This window comes from Mirounga leonina, unplaced genomic scaffold (assembly GCF_011800145.1).
Source record: "Mirounga leonina isolate KUSES-001 unplaced genomic scaffold, KU_Mleo_1.0 Mir_375, whole genome shotgun sequence".
Lineage (NCBI taxonomy): Eukaryota > Metazoa > Chordata > Mammalia > Carnivora > Phocidae > Mirounga > Mirounga leonina.
In genome coordinates this window covers 173608-190467 of record NW_023270717.1, presented here as the reverse complement: position 1 = coordinate 190467, position 16860 = coordinate 173608, and the positions used below count along the sequence as shown (strand labels likewise).

Sequence of the window (16860 nt, the reverse complement as noted above, 5' to 3'; positions counted from 1 at the left end):
GGGTGAGGATAGAATGTGGGGGGTTGGGGGACTGGGGTGAGGAGGGGTGTGGGGGGCGAGGAGACTGAGGTGAGGACAGAATGTGGGGGGTGGGGGGACTGGGGTGAGGAGGGGTGTGGGGGGTGAGGAGACTGAGGTGAGGACAGAAGGTGGGGGGTGGGGGACTGGGGCGAGGAGGGTGTGGGGGGCGAGGGGACTGGGGCGAGGAGGCGTGGGGAGGGTGGCGAGCGGCCCGCGGCGAGGGGACGGGTGAGGTGGGGATACCGGGTGAGGCGGCGGGCACAGCTCCAGGACGTCGTGGCCCCGGGGGTCAGGGCGCGCAGGGAGGGCCCCGAACCCGTGGCTGGGCCGGCCTCGCTCACCTCCGGCGCGGCCTGCGCTCGCGTGGGGATCCGTGGCCCAGCTGTGTGGCGGGCGGCACGCGGCGGGAGCTGGGCGCAGCACCCCGCCCCTTTCCGTTAGCAGACCCGGCCCCCGGAGATGGCTTCTGGCCCTCATTGGCCAGTCTCCCGGAGCGGAAGGGGCTGGGCCGCAAACACGTGAGCGTGCCGCCCTCTGGCTGGTCCAGAGTCTCGGCCTCGAGGTCTCATTGGCTGGCCTCCAGAGCGCAAGGGGTGGGGTCGCCCGGGCTGGCCTCTCCCGACTGAGCCCTGGCTGAGGCGGCGGGAGAGCCGAAGTGAAGGGAGGTCCGCGCGTGGACCTGATCGTTGTGTTCCTCTCCGTGGTTCGTGAGGGCAAGGCCATGCACGCAGGGCCCTGTCCTCCTGACCACTGTGTCCGCGGTGTCCCGGACAGCACTCGGCCAGCAGGGGCTAGTCAGTCAGCATTCGTTCAGTTGGCTCAGTGCCCAGATGTTCTCCGTCTCGACGACGACGGGCTGGCGGACGCTGTTACATCTGTGTCACAGGGCAGGAAGCTGAAGCTCCGGGAGGTGGGGCAGGGACCGGAGTACCTGGGGCTGCGAGGAGTCCCCGGGCGCGCCGGCCTGCAGGCAGCAGAAGCGCAAATCCCCGAGGGGGGCTGCACGCACCGCGGTGGCCCAGAGGACACCGGAGAGACGGCGCGTGCCTCCGCGGGCCGGTGCAGGCGCTCAGTCTCCAGAGGGCTCCGGGCACCTTGGGAGGGCGGGAAGCCGGGGAGCGAGGTGACGGGGTCTCTGCGGCTGCTGCAGGGGAGGCGAGCAGGCTGTTTGGCTGAGTGATGTTGGGGATGCGGACCGCCTGGTGGTGGTCGTGCTGGAGGGAAGGACACAAAGTCAAAGCCATTCGGAGGTAGGTTTGCCCGGCTTGGTTACGTGGGGGGTGAGGGAGAAAGGAGTGGGTTGGCGGCCGGAGGGTGATACCACCGGCCGAGATGGGGAGCAGTGGGACAGAAGCCAGTTGGGAAGGTTGGTAACTTCAGTTTGGATTCCAGATAAACTGGATTCTCTCTCGGGGAGTCTGAGTGTTAGCAGACTGATTGCAGAGCAGGAAACACAGCTAGAGTTGAGCCAGACGGTTCTGGGCATCTGCCCATGTATTGAGGCCATGCCCCTTCTGGACCTGGTTCCCTGGCTGTCCGTCCCCACCTGTGAGCCACCCTGCATACTTGTACTCATTCCACCTTTGCTTGGACTGCCCAGAGCGGATTCCTGTTATAGCACCTCAGAAAACCATGAACCAGGAGTAGCTCTGATGGGTAATGAAGGCAGCTTCAGGAAAGACTAGTTTACCAGGATGACAAACAACATAGGATTCCAGGCAAAAGTTTCATCGAAGGCAAAGGCAAGGGTGTGGAAAAGCCTGCTTCCTTTAGGGAATGGAGAGTGTGGTTTGGGCTCAGGAGGGGCGGAGGGACTCAGAAGGTCTTTTGGGCTGGGATGTGAGGGCCTTGGATACCCTGCCTAGCAGATGAGGTGGGCTGTCTGAAGCGCCTAGCAGAGCCCAGGCCAAGAAGGACAGGCTCTCAGGAAGCCCAAGGATGTCAGTCTGGCCTTCCCATGAAACCAGCTAACTGTTCACCAAATGTTTCCTTTATATCCTTGTCACATAGCCAGACTGCGTTTTCCAGCCTCCCTTGCAATGTGAGCCCTGGCTAGTGGATGTGGTGAGAAGTGCTCCGTATCACTACCCGGCCAGATCCTCTCGCTCTCTTCCCCATCTACCTGCTGGATGTTGATGTCCAAGGCAACTGGGACCGACTTGAGGAAGGCAGGGCTTCTGTTCTGTCAGCCTGCCTTTGAATAATGGTATGAGCAGAGTCTCCCTCTCAGCTAGCTGAACAAGAATTAAACTTCTATTGGGTTAAGCCATGAAGATGTCAGGATTTATGTGTTCTGGCTGCCAGCAGATCTGCAAACCCCAGGAGTACAAGTAGCTTATTCAAGTTTTGTGTGTGTTTTTTTTAAAGATTTTATTTATTTGACAGAGAGAGACACAGCGAGAGAGGGAACACAAGCAGGGGGGGTGGGAGAGGGAGAAGCAGGCTTTCTGCAGAGCAGGGAGCCCAATATGGGGCTCGATCCCAGGACCCTGTGATCACGACCTGAGCCGAAGGCAGATGCTTAACGACTGAGCCACCCAGGCGCCCCAGCTTATTCAGGTTTGATGGGTTGTCACCAGAGGTTTTTACCTTGGGTTAGCATTATGATTTCTCCTCTTACTTATTTTAACCAAGAACAAATCCGATTAAAAACAACAACAACAACAAAAAACCCTTTGGATTTCAACATTAACGAAAAGCCAGCTTTTTGGGAGACTCTGCTCACTGCTCTCCCAGGGTAGGTTACACAAGTAGCCAGAGTGGCAGAGGTCTGTGAAGAGATTTTTGGAAGCCCAAGAAAGCTCTGATATGGAGCATAACATTTTGTGAGCTTAGATTTATAAGCTTCTCATTGAGACTCAAAGGTGGTTAGGAGCCTCTGCCCTGGGAATATCTCATGAGCTCTCTTCAAAGCTGCTATCAGGAGCCTACATCTCCTTAGTTTTCAATTTATCTTTTGAGGAGTTTGAGACATTTTCACGAATACTTCCTATAGGCACATCAAACTCAACATTTAAAAATCTCATCATCCAAGCACCCAAAGTAAAAAATGTGAATTATCTTCGATGCCTCCCTATCAGGTTTTTTAGACCTACCTTTGACATTCTTTTTTTTAATTTTTTTTTTAATTTTTTTTACCTTTGACATTCTTGGTGTCCTGAGTCTCCCTTTGGTAGTTTAAGTCCCGCCATTTCTCCCAAACCCCACCCCCCATCACGAGTAGTATGCACAGGTCTTCTTGTTTCTGTCTTCACTGCCCCCTACTTTGTTCTAATGTCATTCTGGTTGGCCAGAATGATCCCATTAAAATTTAGGACAGATTAGATCACCCTCTGCTCACACCTCAATGGTTTCTCCCATCATTCAGAGAAGCCAGAGCCTGGCACATGAGGCCCTTGATGCCCCAATCCACCTGTCCCCTCCTGCTGTCCCACTACCTCCGTGCCAGCCACAGCACTTCTGGTACTGTCCCTGCACTGCAGCCGGCACCTCTCACCTGGAAGCTCTGGCCCTGGCTGTCCACTCTGCCAGGGATGCGCTGCCCTTGCACCCTCACTTCCTTTGGGTCTGAGTCAGATGGCCCTGCTCAGGAGGGCCTGCCTTCCCAACCCTGTCTGAAATTGCCACCCACCCCTCCATTGCTCCCTCCCCTTGCTTTTCCCCTTAGCACTTACTACCATCTGCCTTACTGTATAATTTACTCATTCTTCTTGCTTAATGCCTGTCTCTCTTAGACTCTAAGCCCCAGAGGAAGGGACTGTTTGGGCCAGTTTTATTCACTGCTGTATCCCAGTGCCTAGCACACTGTAGCCCTCAATAAGTACGAAGTGAATTATTCGAAAAGCCTCCTGGTTTCTGTGCCAGCCACTCCATCCCCTGATCCATGCCTGTTCCGCCCAATCATGAATTCCACATGGCAGGTGCCTTGTTCACCACTGAATCCCCAGCACAGAGCCAAGTGGATGGTGGGTGCTCAATCAACAGTGGTTCAGAGAGAAGGCCCAGGACTGTATCGAATTCATTCCTGGGTTCTTAGCAACAAGCAGAGTGCCGAGATCTAGATTCCTTCTAGCATGCTAATTAGCAATAGTAATTAAGTGCCTCCTTATACTTTCCATAAACATTTTTTGTTTACTTTTAATGTTACTTTAATGTAAAAAGTCAACCTGAGGGAAGGAGCATGTGTAGCTCCAGATCATACTGTGTGCCCTATCACAGACATGACCACCTGGCACGCTGACTGCGGGCCTGGGATTGCAGCCCTTCCCTACGGCCAGGAGGAGGCCGTGGGCCTCCACAGGGTGGTGCTCCAGCCCAGAGGCGTGCAGAGGGCATGACCGTTCATGGAGACGGCAGCTGGGCCCCACTCTCTGGCAGACAAACAGAAGTGGCCCCAGGGAACAGGTGAAGGTTCTGAAGCAAGAATTTATTCCAAGTGGGTGTGGACAGTGGTGACCTCAGGAGAGACATGCATTTCAAAGTAGGTCACAAGCCTCTCAGTCTCCCAGCCCCATCTCCTCCCCCTGCTACCTCTCTGGTCTGAGCTTGGGCAGGGGAGGGCCTCCTAGTTCCCAAACAAAACAAAGGTACCTAAGAGCTAAGAGAGAATTACAGAGGCTTATTTTTATTAGTATCTAGCAGGAAAAAAAAATCAAAATTCCCTCCCTGCTCCAACCCCCCTTCCACCACCTGGGCCCTCAGGGAGCAGCATCTGCCTGTGGAGTGCCTGCTGCCAGAGCTGTCCTTGGAGCCTGGACACCTGCGCGTGGTCACCCCCGTGCCTGCGAGCCGACCACAGGCCCCTTCCTCCACAATGTGGACATGAGAGGGCAGCTGGCATTTCTCCAGCCCTCAGCTGTCAGCCTTGGGGACTTGGAAAAGATCAGCGATGTCCAGCAGAGCTTGGCGGATGTGGTTCCCAAAGCGCTGGGCATTCTGTGGGAGCCGAGAGCTCAGACCAACGCTTCAGGTGAGCCCCTGTCCCCCTCCCCACAACCAAGGACTCTTCCCCAGCCAGACAGGGCCCCAGGTGGCACCCCCTCCTCAGGCCTGAGCAGGAGCAGGAGAGACTCACTGTCTCTGAGCTTGAGAACTTGCTGGAGATGTGGAAGAAGATGGTGTTCTCGCCCGCGATCATGTAGGAAACCCCATAGCCATCATCTGCCACCTGAGGGCAGCACGAGGGGTAAAGAAGAAGTAAAACAAACCTTGCAGATCTGAAAGCCAAGCTGATGTCATGCTTGCTGTTCCCACAAGATTCCCAGGAAGGGGCCCCACCCCAGATGCTGCATTTTCCCTGAGGTCAGGAACATTTCCAGGCAACAGTGTGAAAACCAAGGGGCTCTGCCCACTGCAGATCCAGACACTACCAGGGATCTAGGATATTGTGGTTCTCTCAGGAGGCTCAAGCTCACTGCCCCTCTCTAGGGAGTGTCTTTAGCTCCTTGAGGCACCTGTCTATCTGGGTCGATAGCTACCCATTCTGTTTCCATGCAGGGCAAGCTCAGGGCTGTGCTCCCACCCCTGGTCTGACTTCAGGGCTCTGTACTCCCCACTGAGACCCCTGCGGCCCAGTCCTGCTCATCCATCCCCTTTCAAGGGGGCTTACCGGGCCAAAGCCACCACCGGCAGCCAGGTGATTGGGGTACTTGTCTGGCTCAAACATACGGATCTGGAATTGAGCAATCTGGCTGGTGGAGAGGCGCCAGGGTTCTGAGAGCACCTGCAACAGGGAGATCACAGCAGTGAGACACCAGGCATGAAATGCCATGCACTCAGCTCTCACCTGCTGACAGGTGGTGCCTGAGCACCAGCATGAGCAGGTGCGCGATCTTCCAGACTGCTGCCACACGGCCTCCGGTCTGTTCTCACAGATGACAGCATCTGCACAAAACCCTTGAGGCCCATGTGACCTAACTGTCCCCAAGGCCTCCTCTCCTACCAGCCTGTCCCTGCCTGGGCTCTGCTCCCTCCCCTCCTGCTGCTGCACCTTGTCCACCCACGCTCCGGCCTCAGCGCCAGGCTAGGGGTTCCCTCTGCCTGGACCCTCTGCCCAGCCTGATCCTGCAGCTTCTTCGCTTTTCTCAGAGTGCCATCACCACCTGACAGCCACGTGTTTGTCTGTCCACCCTCATGAGAACCACCAGCTCCGCGAGGGAAGACTCCTACTCAGAAGCAGGACCACAGGCCTGGACGGGGTGTGGAGTGGGACAGCTGACCAGAGAGAGGACAGGCCATGCCCCCTCAGGAGAGGGCATGGGGACAGAAGACACACCCGCCAACAATGCTGACCTCAGCCAGGAAGGGGGAGCTGACCCCCAGGTACTTGGAGACCAGGTAAAGGCAGAAGAGGTGCCTGTCTATCCCAGCCCCCGTCATGGCCAGACGGTACATGTTCTGGTGTTTCTTTGAAGCCTTCCGGAAGAGATCTTGGAGGTCTGCTTTCTGGGGAGCAGAAGTGGAGCGGTGAAGAGTAGCCCTGCTCCTCAAGGTGGGCAGGAGGTGGAGGGTGTGGGGGGCTCACCATGTGGGACCCCTCCACCATGGCCTGAACAAAGGCCGTGGACTCGCTGGTACAGGAACGCACGGTCTCAGTCCGTCCCTCCCGGAACATCCTGGTCATGGAGGCTTCGTAGGTCAAGCAGAACTTGCCCCTGTCCTGAGGAGCACAGAGGGGTGAATCTGGCAGGTGGGGCTGGTGCCACCCTGCCCCTCAGCAGCCTAGCAGGGCCCCTACCCGGAAGTGGGCCAGCTGCAGGGCAATCTGCACGAAGGCGTCCGGGCTGGTCCGACACTTCTTGATGAGGCCTTTGCCAAACGGCAAGAACTGGAAGCAGTACAGCTCCACGTCGTCTGCCAGTGCCGTGGCCACCTGGTAGGAGCTCTCAATGACTGTCCGGCACTGCCAAGATATGGAAAGGTCAGCTGGGGGCAGAGCTCTCCAAGCAGCGAGGCTGGGCGGGTCTCAGTGAGCCTTCAACATCTTCAGACACAGAGGACAACCTGAGGGGCCTCAGCCCCCAGAGGCCATGCTGGGCTTTGTGGAAAGAGGGAGGCATGAACGGGTGCTCCATGGACGAGTCTCACACCTCACGTCTTTCACTAACCACTCGATGGTCCCAGGATCTCTGTTCTCACCGTGGCCAGTCTGGACTCTGAGAAGCTCCTGTCCCTTCCCCCTGAGAGCATCCCAGGTACTTGCCAGTCTTGCATGCCCATCCCTGTCCCCTCTTGGCCTGCACACCTGCTCAGGAATGTCCCACTGCAGCCGCTGGGGAGCTGCAAGCATGGGGTTCGGTTTGCCCAGGCAGTGCCCGGTCTCCGTGTAGCCCAGGTGGAAGGTTTCAGTGCCCAGGACAAACTGCAGGGAGAAGGTCAGGCTGAGAAGCCACCCTCATGCCCCGCACCCAGCCTGCCTTGCAGGACTCCACTCAGGGCCCATTACCTCCCAGAGGTGCCCTATGATAGGGGCGTCTGCCCACGCGTGTTCTGTGTTGAGGCCCAGCTGTCCATTCTTGAAGGCAATGACAGTGAAAGACTTGTCGAACCACCTGCAGGAAAGTAGGCAGGAGATGCAGGGAGGGCGTCGAGGCGGGTGGAGGAGCAGGGGGACCTGCCGCGGGGCTGGGGCGCCACACCTGTTGTAGCAGTTGCCGTGCAGCAGGGCCTTGCCGTAGAGGCTGAGGCTGGCCTCGTCTTCGGGGTCGTAGTGGTGAGACTCCTCGTCCAGGGCCACGAAGAAAGCAGCACGCTCGATGGCATCCAGAGCAGCCTTGTTCTTGCCAGAGCTGAAGAAGGCCTGGCGTGCCTGTGCCCACTCCACTCTGGGGGCACAAGGGCAGGGTGAGCGTGGGCTCACTGTGGGCGGTGGCGGAGGACACCTCCCAGGACCCGGCAGGGCCCAGAGCTGGGGGTCCCAGGCTGTCCTGGCAGGTGTCCCGGTCCTCCACACACTCCCACCCAGCCCCCACCTAGTCAGACATGGCTAGATGCGCGGTCTGCCATTGACCACAGTCCCCCTCGCTACCGAGGGGGCTTGGGCAGAGGATGCCATGCCAGCATGCTTTTCCCTCACTCATGCCTCTGGCCCCAAGTTCCAGGGTTGCATGCCGGGCCGAGCTCCTCTCCTCGTGGGGCTCTGGTACCTTCCCCCTGCAGTGAGGGCAGCCAGCTTCTCCTCCCCAGGCTGAGGTGGGGAGGGGTCGTCCAGGATCCTCTGGAACTGCATCTCCAGGTCACAAGGCTTGAGCAGCTGGGAACCCTCGTAGAGCCACACCTTGAAGAAGCGGCCCTTGTGGTAGACAGCCACGTGCCTGCTGTCGGAGAGGTGCTGCAGCAGGTCTGGGACAGAAGCCGGGGAGGGCTGAGGCAGGGCACACCTCCCTGCTCCCACTCCACCCCAACAGCCCCATGAAGCACTGCACAGAAGAGGAAGCTGAAGCTCTAGAAATTACACACACTGGCCCGCCATCAGAAACCAGGCCCTCTGCAAGCAGCACCCCCTGCTCTACAGGCCCGTGAAGGGCTCCTGGTAAGCTCCATCCCTCCTGCTACTCCTTACTCAGACTACCTTCCCCTGCCCTGGAAGGCCCAGAGAGCAGGGGCTCCGTTCCGGGCCCCACAGAGTCCCAGCACCAGCGTCGTGCCTGTGAACAGGAGGTGTCTGGTGTTGGTCACAAACCAAATACTTTTGCCCATTACGTGACCCTGAGATGCCCAGGACGCTTGGTGACGGGCGAGGAGATAGGAGGGTGCCTGGCCATGGCAGGCCCAGAGCTGGGAGGGAGGGGCCTCCGTCCTGATGGCCCCAGCACTGGCACCTGGCTGTGGCCCAGTACCTGACTCCTTGCCTGGGATCCGAGTAGTGTTGAACATCCTCTCCATCTGGTAGGAGCACATGGGTACAATACCCAGGGCCATCACCTGGGAGGAAGGCACAGCATGGCTCATACTTGGGCCTCCTCTCCTTGTTGTGCCCTCAACCCCACACAACTCACAGGCTTGATCTCTTCACGGTCCAGTTTACGGCGATACATGATCATAGCGTGGACGATGTTTCCCAGGCGGGCTGCCTGTATATTTGTATTCTTGATGAGCACAAATTCCTGCAGAGAGAGAGCAGAGCCTGCACGTGGTGTGATAGAGATGCACGCAACGCCTCCCTGTCCTGGTGTCACCTGGGTCTCCCTGCCTGAGGACCTGAGGGGTCCTGACCCCTTTCCCCAGTCCCTCCTACACACACGGTCAGGGTGCACTGCTGGAGATGAAATGCGTAACTGATCACGTCATGCCCCTGCCCGGCTTGAATCTTTGGAGTTGTTTTCTCATAACCTATTTTATTTGTTTGTGTTTTGTTTATTTTGCATTGAGAAAGGAGTTCCCACAACTGAAAAACAGTTTAAAACCTCTGACATGGACAAGCCGTACATAAGTAGTTGGCTGGACAGCTTTGTGGAGGAGGAAACTTTGGCACATGACTTGGAATGTGTTTTGGACAGTGGCAGAGGAGGAGCATGCTGGGTAGACCTGTGACTGTGCAGAGGCATGTGCTGGGAGCAGGAGAAGGGCTGGTCATGTGGGGTAGGGGCTGATAGTGACCTGGGCTGGGCACGGCAGTGAACCCAGGGGACTCTGAGAGTGACAGTGTCAGGCGTGGGACTACTGGATTCTCCAGATCCTCAGTACCCCTGCTGCTCTGAAGCTGCTTCCTGACTGTTCTTCCAGGATCTCCCCCATCTTCCCAGCCCCCAGGCCCGCTCGCACCATGACGTAGTAGTTGCTGTTCACCATGAGGGGCGCCCTGCTCCGCAGGTACACGTACTCTTCCCACCAGTCACTCACCTGCGGGAAGGGAGGAGTTAGGGCTGGGGCAGAGGGCAGGGGACAGATGCCCCTGACACAAGGGGGCTAAGGGTAAGCCCAGGAGGGGACTCACATAGTTAGTTGCCCACCATGACTTGAGGACCAGGTACTTCTGCAGCCTGGGGGCAGTCTTGTCCTGGAATTCCTTGGCCAGTGTCTTCATTCGGTAGTATTCCTCATCATCCATCAAGGGCCGCACAGATTCCAGGTACTGTCCAGCCAAATCATTGTCAGTGTGGGGGCCAAACAATGACTACCTCTGTCCTGACCCTCTGCCAACCCAGCCCCATTGCTCTCAACCCTGCTCTTTGCAAGGGGCAGTCCCTTATTCTGGAGAAGTCCCCTGAGTCCAGCCTAACCTGCCCAACTGGGATGTCTTATTCAGGCCCTTACCCGCTGAATTGTGGCTGGCACGCTGGGCACGGGAAGCTTGGGCAGGGATGTCTGGAAGCTGTAGAGCATGGGCCGCCGGCTGGACAGGAGGCGGACACAGATCTGGGCACACAGAGCAGAGAATGTTTCTGGTGAGAACCAGGGGAAATAATGGAAACAAGTCGCAAACAGTTGAGGAGCTGGGCCCCCGACCCTCAGAACCAAGACAACCCTATACACCAGGGACCAGTGCCCTGCCTGCCTCCCCCCTCTAGCTTAGAACCCAAAATGAGGCCCCCAGAGTCTCAAACCAGATGCCTGAACCCGTCCACTGGCTTCTGCTCACAGCCCAGACTTTGGTGAAGTGGCTGGTCCGGCCATGCATCTCAAACATCCAACCATGGTAGGAAAGAAGCAGTTTCAGGGTTTGGCGGAAGAAGAAGATGCCCATCATCCAGACCCCCGTGGAGAAGATGGCCATGCTGAGAAGTGCCCGGGTCTGTGGGGTCCAGTAGGGGCCACATCTGTCAGAGAAGGGACAGGGCTGCAGGGGGTTCACTTGGGGTCTGCCTCAGGGAAATTCTGACTGCAGTTTTGATGGTTGTGAACCAGCTTGGGGGAGGCGTGGATGAACATTCCTGGGCACACTCATGTCTGAATGCATTACTACCAACTTACAAAATGTGGGACTCAGATGATGGTGGCCCCCAGGGAGGGCTGCCCCTAGGACCTCCAATGGCTATTATCCTGTATGTGCCCAGCTCAGGAACCCTGGCCTTGGAGCCTGCCCAGCCCTCTCTGGTAGCCCTGCTTCTTACCCCTCAGGGAGGCATTTCTGGATATAGCAGACCAGCCCCATGGAGATGTCCATCTTGCAGTAGGAAGAACCCACTGTTGCCATGACGACGACCAGCCAGCTGGTGGGGCTGCCAGGGTACACACCCCTAAGGATGCCATTCTGTGGGGCAGAAAGAGGCACACTTACAGCAGGAGTGACGGTCGTGAGCAGGCACCTGTGAGGTCCTGGTCTTTGCCTGGGAGGCCTTCTCCCTCCCTCACCTGCTGTGCTCTTGTTCCTCCTTCTGTCTGGTCTTCCCCTCCTCCCCACTCCTGTCCCTGCAGCCCCCACTTGCTCACTGGGTCCCACTGCTAAATCCTTGCACGCCCTTCTCTCCTCCGCACCTTGATCACCTCTCTGGTTTCTGCCCTGCTAGGGCCGGTCACCCAGCCGAACTGCCAGCCAAGGTGGGGTTGGGAGGTCTTGACCATGGGGCAGCTGCTGACACCTGGCCTCTGCCTCCGGGCAGACTCTATTCTGCACCTGCTGGGAGGAGGAAGCCAGAACCACCTGCGCCCACCTTGATGCGAATCAGGCGTTTCTTCCAGGAGTTGATCCCGGACAGGTAGATGTGTTTCAGGGCCTCCCGACTGAGCCGGAAGTCGACCCCATCTGGGGTCACCGTGAACTGGAAGGCCACAGCCTGGTGCGCTTCCGCCATCCTGGAGGTTGGCCGTCACCTGGGAGGGGGCAGGAGGGTGCGCGGGCGGGCTCAGGCTGGCCCCATCCCCGGCCGCCCTCAGCGCCGAGGCCCCCGCACCCCGGCCAGGCCGCGCACCCGCCCGCACCCGCGCCGCGCTAGCGGCCGCCCCCGGCCCTCCTCCCGCTTCGGGCCCGGCCCAGCAGCCTGACCAACGGCCGCCGAACCCTCGCGCCCGCGTTCCGGCGGGCTTCGCCACAGTGGTGCAGCGGTCGGGAAGGGGGTCGAGCCGGGAAATCTTCGGGAGCCCCGAGGACAGTGAAGGGCTGCCTCCGGGTGGGGGGAGACGCGTCTCGGGAAGCAGAGTTGGTCCGGAGCGAGGCGGACAGCCCTGACTGCGAGGGACCCCGCGCCGCCCTCGCCCCCTGCTCTGGTCTAGGCCTCTGAGCCCGACGGGGGTGCCCTATGCTGTCCCCCACTACACTCACGGCTTGGGTTCGCTCCTGTCCGCGTGTGGGGCCAGTCGCTCTGGCCCGTGTCCCCATGTCCTTCAGGCCTGGCCATCCCCGCCCCGCCCTCACCGGGAACCTGACACCCACTCCCAAATTTGGGTTGAGAAAACAGATGTGGGGCGGCAACCAGAATCCTGTCCTCTCTGTGGTGGGAATCAGGAGTGGGGGCGGGCCGGATTTCTGCAAGCTGAGATTGTTCAGAGGTCTGGGAACCTGGGGGGGGGGGCCCAAAGGGTCTCACGTGAGGATGGTAGCATTAGAGCTAAAAATAGCTGAATGTAGGGAAAAGGTCATCAGAGAGTCAGCTGTGCTGCCTGTCCCCTGATCTCCAGTGCTCAGGGTTGGGCAGCCTCACCCCAGTGCCCTCTTTGTACCCCCATTACTCCCCAGCGCCGCACCCAAATCCTTCTAGTGTGTATCACTTCTAAGCTGGGGCCAGGGAGGGTGAGGGCAGGGGACTCCCAACTTGCAGAGTGGACCCTTAACCACTCCCTCATGCCCAGAGCACCAAATAGCCATGCTTTTCAGAAGGGGACAATGAGGCTCAGAGCAGTGATCACTTTGTCAATCTGTGTGCATTCCCTGGTTAGTACTTTCTTTTTTTTGTTGGTACTTTCTGCCGCAGAGCTAGGACAGGGTGTGAAGGAGGAAGCTTGTTTATTGTCTTCAGGTACACAGCCCAGGGGCTCTCTCCCACCATCTCCCTGCTGTGGAGAGAGGTCAGCATCCTCAACCCCAGGTTCACTCCAGAGCTCAGCCCAGTCCCCAGAGCCTCCTGCTCTTTGCCCCTCCCTCCAAGGTCCTGCCCTGGAGGCTCCAGGAGCAATCTGAGGAGTTGGGGGCTGGAGAGTCAAGATGAGAGGTGGAAGCTGCTCAGCTGTCCTTTCTGCTGGAAGTAAAACTGGAACCGTGACTGGGCATACTCCTAGGGAAGGAAACCCACCCCACAAACCTGTGAGAAGGCTTGGGACTAGCACCTGCCTCTCCCCCAGCCCCAAGTCTGCCCACAGATTTCCTGGAGAACCCTGCTGCTCCCCTCCTCCCACCTAACTCACCCATCTGGGTTACTTACCAAGTAACCAAATTCTATGGTGGACATAGACGCCTGGAGGATAGACCAGAGACCCCAAAAGAAATGGGATGCCAGAGCGTATCTATGGAGAGCAGGAAAAACAGAGGGGTTCAGAGCACACTTTGGGTTACCTGGATCCCATCCCTGAGGCTGGTCAAGCCCCAAAGCTCAAACTCCTCCCCCACTGCCTTAACTCCAACCCTGTCCTGACTCTTCCCACTCTCTGCCCCCAGCTGCAGTCCCAGAAGTTGACCTGACTGCCTCTTCCTCAGCCCCCTTTCCTCTGCATCCTGCTCTGCTGCTGCCCCACCCATCTTTCCTCACCGATTAGCCTCTACCAGCAAATCTTCTTCCAGTTTCCTCTGCTCCTCTTGGGAGATGGTTTCACCTTTCTTGACCTCTGCCAGGTAATGCCGAATAAAATGGAGCTGAGATTGACAGATGAGAGTCAGGAAATGGGGAGACGGTGGAGCATTTCCCAGTGAACACCCTTTCTCACCATTCTTTCCAGACCTCACCTTCCTCCTCCCTCACAGGCCAGGTCCTGCTCCCCAGCCTCTGGTCCACATACCTGCTGCCCCCGGGTGGGGTAGTCTGCAGGCTGCGCTTTGTAGAAAGGCCACTCCTCGTGAGTATAATCATAAACCCACTCACAAAAATGGTTCCCAATGTCAAAGCCCCTGGGGGAATAAGGTGGACACTCAGTCCCCAAATACCCTGGGCAGCTGGGATGCAGAGAGGAAGGCCTAGTCTGTTTTCCAGGCTGCTGTGGGAACAGACCCATGGAGGCCATCCTCTTACCCTCACCTGTAGTTGTAACTACTGTATTCGAAGTCGACCAGCATGAGTCTGTCGGTGTTTTCTGGCTCTGAGAGCAACAAGATGTTCCCTGGGAGGATGGGGTGGAGTTGTGGTCACTCCAGGGCCCTCTGGCCCCCCTTACCGTAGGAGATGCCGATGCTTTCTCCTACCTTCCTGGATGTCATTGTGACAGAAGACCACTGGTGATGGGGTAGAGTCTAGCAATTTCCTGCAGGGGAACAGGGGGCATGGGTCCTGAGCAGGAGTGACTAGAGGGTCAGTCACCTGTGGGCCAGGCCCTGACCCCAGCCCTCAGTAAATCCTGGGGAGGTACCCCAGTAGGTGCCTGGCACTGGCTCCTGTGTTCTGTTCTCCCGCCGTGCCTGCCCTCACCTGAGGTTGCCCATCTCATCCTTCAGGCTGTACGTCTCCAGCAGGTTCATCTGGGGGAGGCCCGTGGGGGGCAGGTCCTGGATCTGCTTTAGGTACCTGAAGCCCAAAGAATAAAATATGCTCCCTCTGTTATCCCTTCCTACCTCCTATTTCCCCAGGCCAGGCTGTCCTACCCATTTTCCTGTCACTGTAGGACTTATCTGGCAGATTTTTCTGACTCGTCTGCCTTATTTGGAAGCCTGTTCTGTGTGAGAGTCCCATGCTAGACACTGGGACACCTGATCCACTCAGCTGGAGGACTGGACAGTCATGGACACACTCAGCTGCAGCCCAGTATAGTAACTGCCGGCATTAGGGTTCAGAACAGGTGTGCAGGAGCCCTGAGAAGGCTCCTGACTCACCGTTCCATGGTCCCAAACAGCCAGTGGGGCTCCTTAGTGAACGGCATCTCCATGCCATGGAACCGGGCCATCTTCGTGGCGATTTCTGCTGACAGCACCGGCTCTCGAAGCTCACAGGTTTTCAGCGGCCGGCTCTGCACCCAGGAACCTATCAGGGTGGTGAGGGGGCTGGGGCAGGAGGGGGAAGGGGTGGGGAATGGGGGTGGGGGAGGAAGTCAGGGTCTTGGGGAAAATGCCCTACCTGGGGGAAGGGACATGAGGGCAGACACTGGAAAGGGGCACAGGGCTGGGGGCAGGAGGTGCTTCGGGAAGGTCGGGGCCGGGCTGGGCTCGTACTGGGATGTACTGTTCCAGCCGGCCCTCTGGAAAGACTCCATAGAGCTGGGGCCCCAGCGACCGCTCTGCCAGGATGGCGAACATCACACTTTCCAGCACCAAGGAATCCACGCCCTGAAGGAAGATGGACAACCAAGGCTGCAGAGTCACGAGGGGCCAGAGGAAAATTCGGAAGGGTCCGCTTTCTCCTCCCAGCACCGCCCCCCCGCCCTTCTTGCTCCACTGCCTGGAGACGCCGGAGCCAGGCTCCAGTAGGAGGACTGACAAGTTACTTGCCCCGGGGGCCTCCGTGTCCTCAGCGGCGCAGTGGGGAGAATCCCCCCGCCACGCTCGCTGACAGGTGCTGGAGCCAGGGCCACTGCGGCCTCGCTCCCGCCTCACCTGCAGGATGGCCCCGTACAGCCGCAGCAGCACCTCCCGGGGCTCCTTGCCGACGCTGGGCAGGTGGTCCGGCAGCGAGCAGCGGAACAGCAGGTTGCTGAGGCCTCCGCTGCAGACCCACACCGGGGCGCGCTCAGCCCGCGGCCGGTGCACCCGCCCCGTCCCCCCGCTCGCCCCCAGTGTCCGCTCCGGGCCAGGCCGGCCCCGCCCCTGCCCCCTCCCCCAGCCCCGCACGCGCCGGGCCGCAGCGACGCGGGGTCCCCAGGGCCCGCGCTCGAACCCTGACGCCGGCGCTGGCTCGGGGGAGCGGACCCCTGACCTCCCACCTCACAGGGTCAACCCTCAGCTCCTCGGGCCGCACTCGGCGCCAGGCCCCGCCCAAGTACTCCCGGCAGCACTGGCAGGCTCGGCGCTCGGCGTCACGCGACAGCGACGAGCCGCGCCGCCTGTTCGGGGCCGCGTCCGGGCACCGAGACTGCTGCAAGCTGTCCCTGGCCAGCCGGTCGCCGACAGCCCCGCCTCCGGCCACAGCTGTCCCCTCGGCAGCCATGGCGCCGGCCGGGCCAAGCCCAACGTCCCGGCGCGCTCAGGCCCCTTCGGGCGGACTCGGCTCCTTCCGGCTGGGCTCGGGTCGCTTCCGGCCAGCCTGCTCCTCTCCGGTCATACTCGGGTCTCTCCGGCTCTGTTCGGCCTTTTGCGGCGCCGCTCGGCTCTCTCCGTGACCCTGGTCGGGTGCCCTTTCCGAAGGCCACATGCTGCGCGTCTCCGCCGTGTCCCGCCCCTACTCGGGGCGAACACCAATGACCTCTCTCTCTGGGCGGGGCCGCTCCAAAGACAGGCCGCTGTGAGGGGACCACGTGGGCCAACCAGAAGCGTCGAGAGCCGGTGGGCGCGCCGCCCTGGGGCGTGTCTCGAAGGCGGGTCACGCGGGTGGGGTGGTGCGTCCGCCGGCGGTCGGAAAGCTGTCCTGCGGGCGGGTGCTCGCGGGCGGGTGTTCCCGGGAAGGTGCGGGGGAGGAGGGACGGACCTTCGCGGGGCTCGGGGAGCGCACGGCGCAGCGCAGGCGGCGGCCCCTCAGTGGACGGATCTGCACGCCCCCCCCCCCCCCCCCCCCCCCCCCCCCCCCGCCCCGGCCAGTCCCGGGGGCAGTCGAGCAAGGAAGAGAGCCACTGAGTGAGTGTGGGTCACACCTGGAGGAGGAGAGTGTGTGACTCACCACCAGGGAGTAGAGA

The 16860-nt window shown here is 59.5% G+C and overlaps 2 protein-coding genes across 5 annotated transcripts; both read right to left on the bottom strand.

Moving 5' to 3' along the window:
- Window positions 1–4426: 4426 nt before the first annotated feature.
- On the bottom strand, window positions 4427–12320 carry CPT1B (carnitine palmitoyltransferase 1B). The gene is made up of 19 exons (XM_034985970.1): window positions 12221–12320; window positions 11613–11772; window positions 11073–11212; window positions 10601–10778; window positions 10276–10377; window positions 9956–10093; window positions 9784–9861; window positions 9018–9125; window positions 8859–8943; window positions 8166–8361; window positions 7659–7844; window positions 7466–7571; window positions 7265–7381; window positions 6758–6922; window positions 6545–6679; window positions 6313–6465; window positions 5630–5743; window positions 5096–5188; window positions 4427–4956 (listed from the first exon to the last, which is right to left on the bottom strand). The coding sequence occupies exons 2-19, from the start codon at window positions 11751–11753 to the stop codon at window positions 4873–4875; spliced, it is 2319 nt and encodes a 772-aa protein (XP_034841861.1). The 5' UTR covers window positions 11754–11772; window positions 12221–12320; the 3' UTR covers window positions 4427–4872.
- Window positions 12321–12884: 564 nt separating this feature from the next.
- Window positions 12885–16443, bottom strand: CHKB (choline kinase beta). 4 transcript variants are annotated; one of them, XM_034985971.1, is made up of 11 exons: window positions 15909–16346; window positions 15629–15737; window positions 15153–15361; window positions 14912–15045; window positions 14511–14606; window positions 14288–14346; window positions 14124–14205; window positions 13888–13996; window positions 13641–13744; window positions 13317–13398; window positions 12885–13169 (listed from the first exon to the last, which is right to left on the bottom strand). In XM_034985971.1, the coding sequence occupies exons 1-11, from the start codon at window positions 16176–16178 to the stop codon at window positions 13095–13097; spliced, it is 1329 nt and encodes a 442-aa protein (XP_034841862.1). In that variant the 5' UTR covers window positions 16179–16346; the 3' UTR covers window positions 12885–13094. The 4 variants fall into 4 exon arrangements, 3 of the variants coding, with proteins under 3 accessions (XP_034841862.1, XP_034841863.1, XP_034841864.1); XM_034985972.1 differs by having other exon boundaries at window positions 14912–15059; window positions 15248–15361; window positions 15909–16338; XM_034985973.1 differs by having other exon boundaries at window positions 15248–15361; window positions 15955–16315.
- Window positions 16444–16860: the final 417 nt, after the last annotated feature.

Bases quoted from the DNA above. Each gene is read 5' to 3' on its own strand.
- CPT1B (XM_034985970.1), bottom strand. From the start codon at position 11,753: ATGGCGGAAGCGCACCAGGCTGTGGCCTTCCAGTTCACGGTGACCCCA. The intron at 7,572-7,658 runs GTGTGGCGCCCC...ACTTTCCTGCAG, and splicing joins CACGGCAACTGCTACAACAG to GTGGTTCGACAAGTCTTTCA. The intron at 6,923-7,264 runs GTGTGCAGGCCA...ATATCTTGGCAG, and splicing joins AGTGGGACATTCCTGAGCAG to TGCCGGACAGTCATTGAGAG.
- CHKB (XM_034985971.1), bottom strand. From the start codon at position 16,178: ATGGCTGCCGAGGGGACAGCTGTGGCCGGAGGCGGGGCTGTCGGCGAC. The intron at 14,607-14,911 runs GTGAGTCAGGAG...TTTGGGCTTCAG, and splicing joins CTGTTTGGGACCATGGAACG to GTACCTAAAGCAGATCCAGG. The intron at 13,170-13,316 runs GTAAGTAACCCA...TTCCTTCCCTAG, and splicing joins CCATAGAATTTGGTTACTTG to GAGTATGCCCAGTCACGGTT.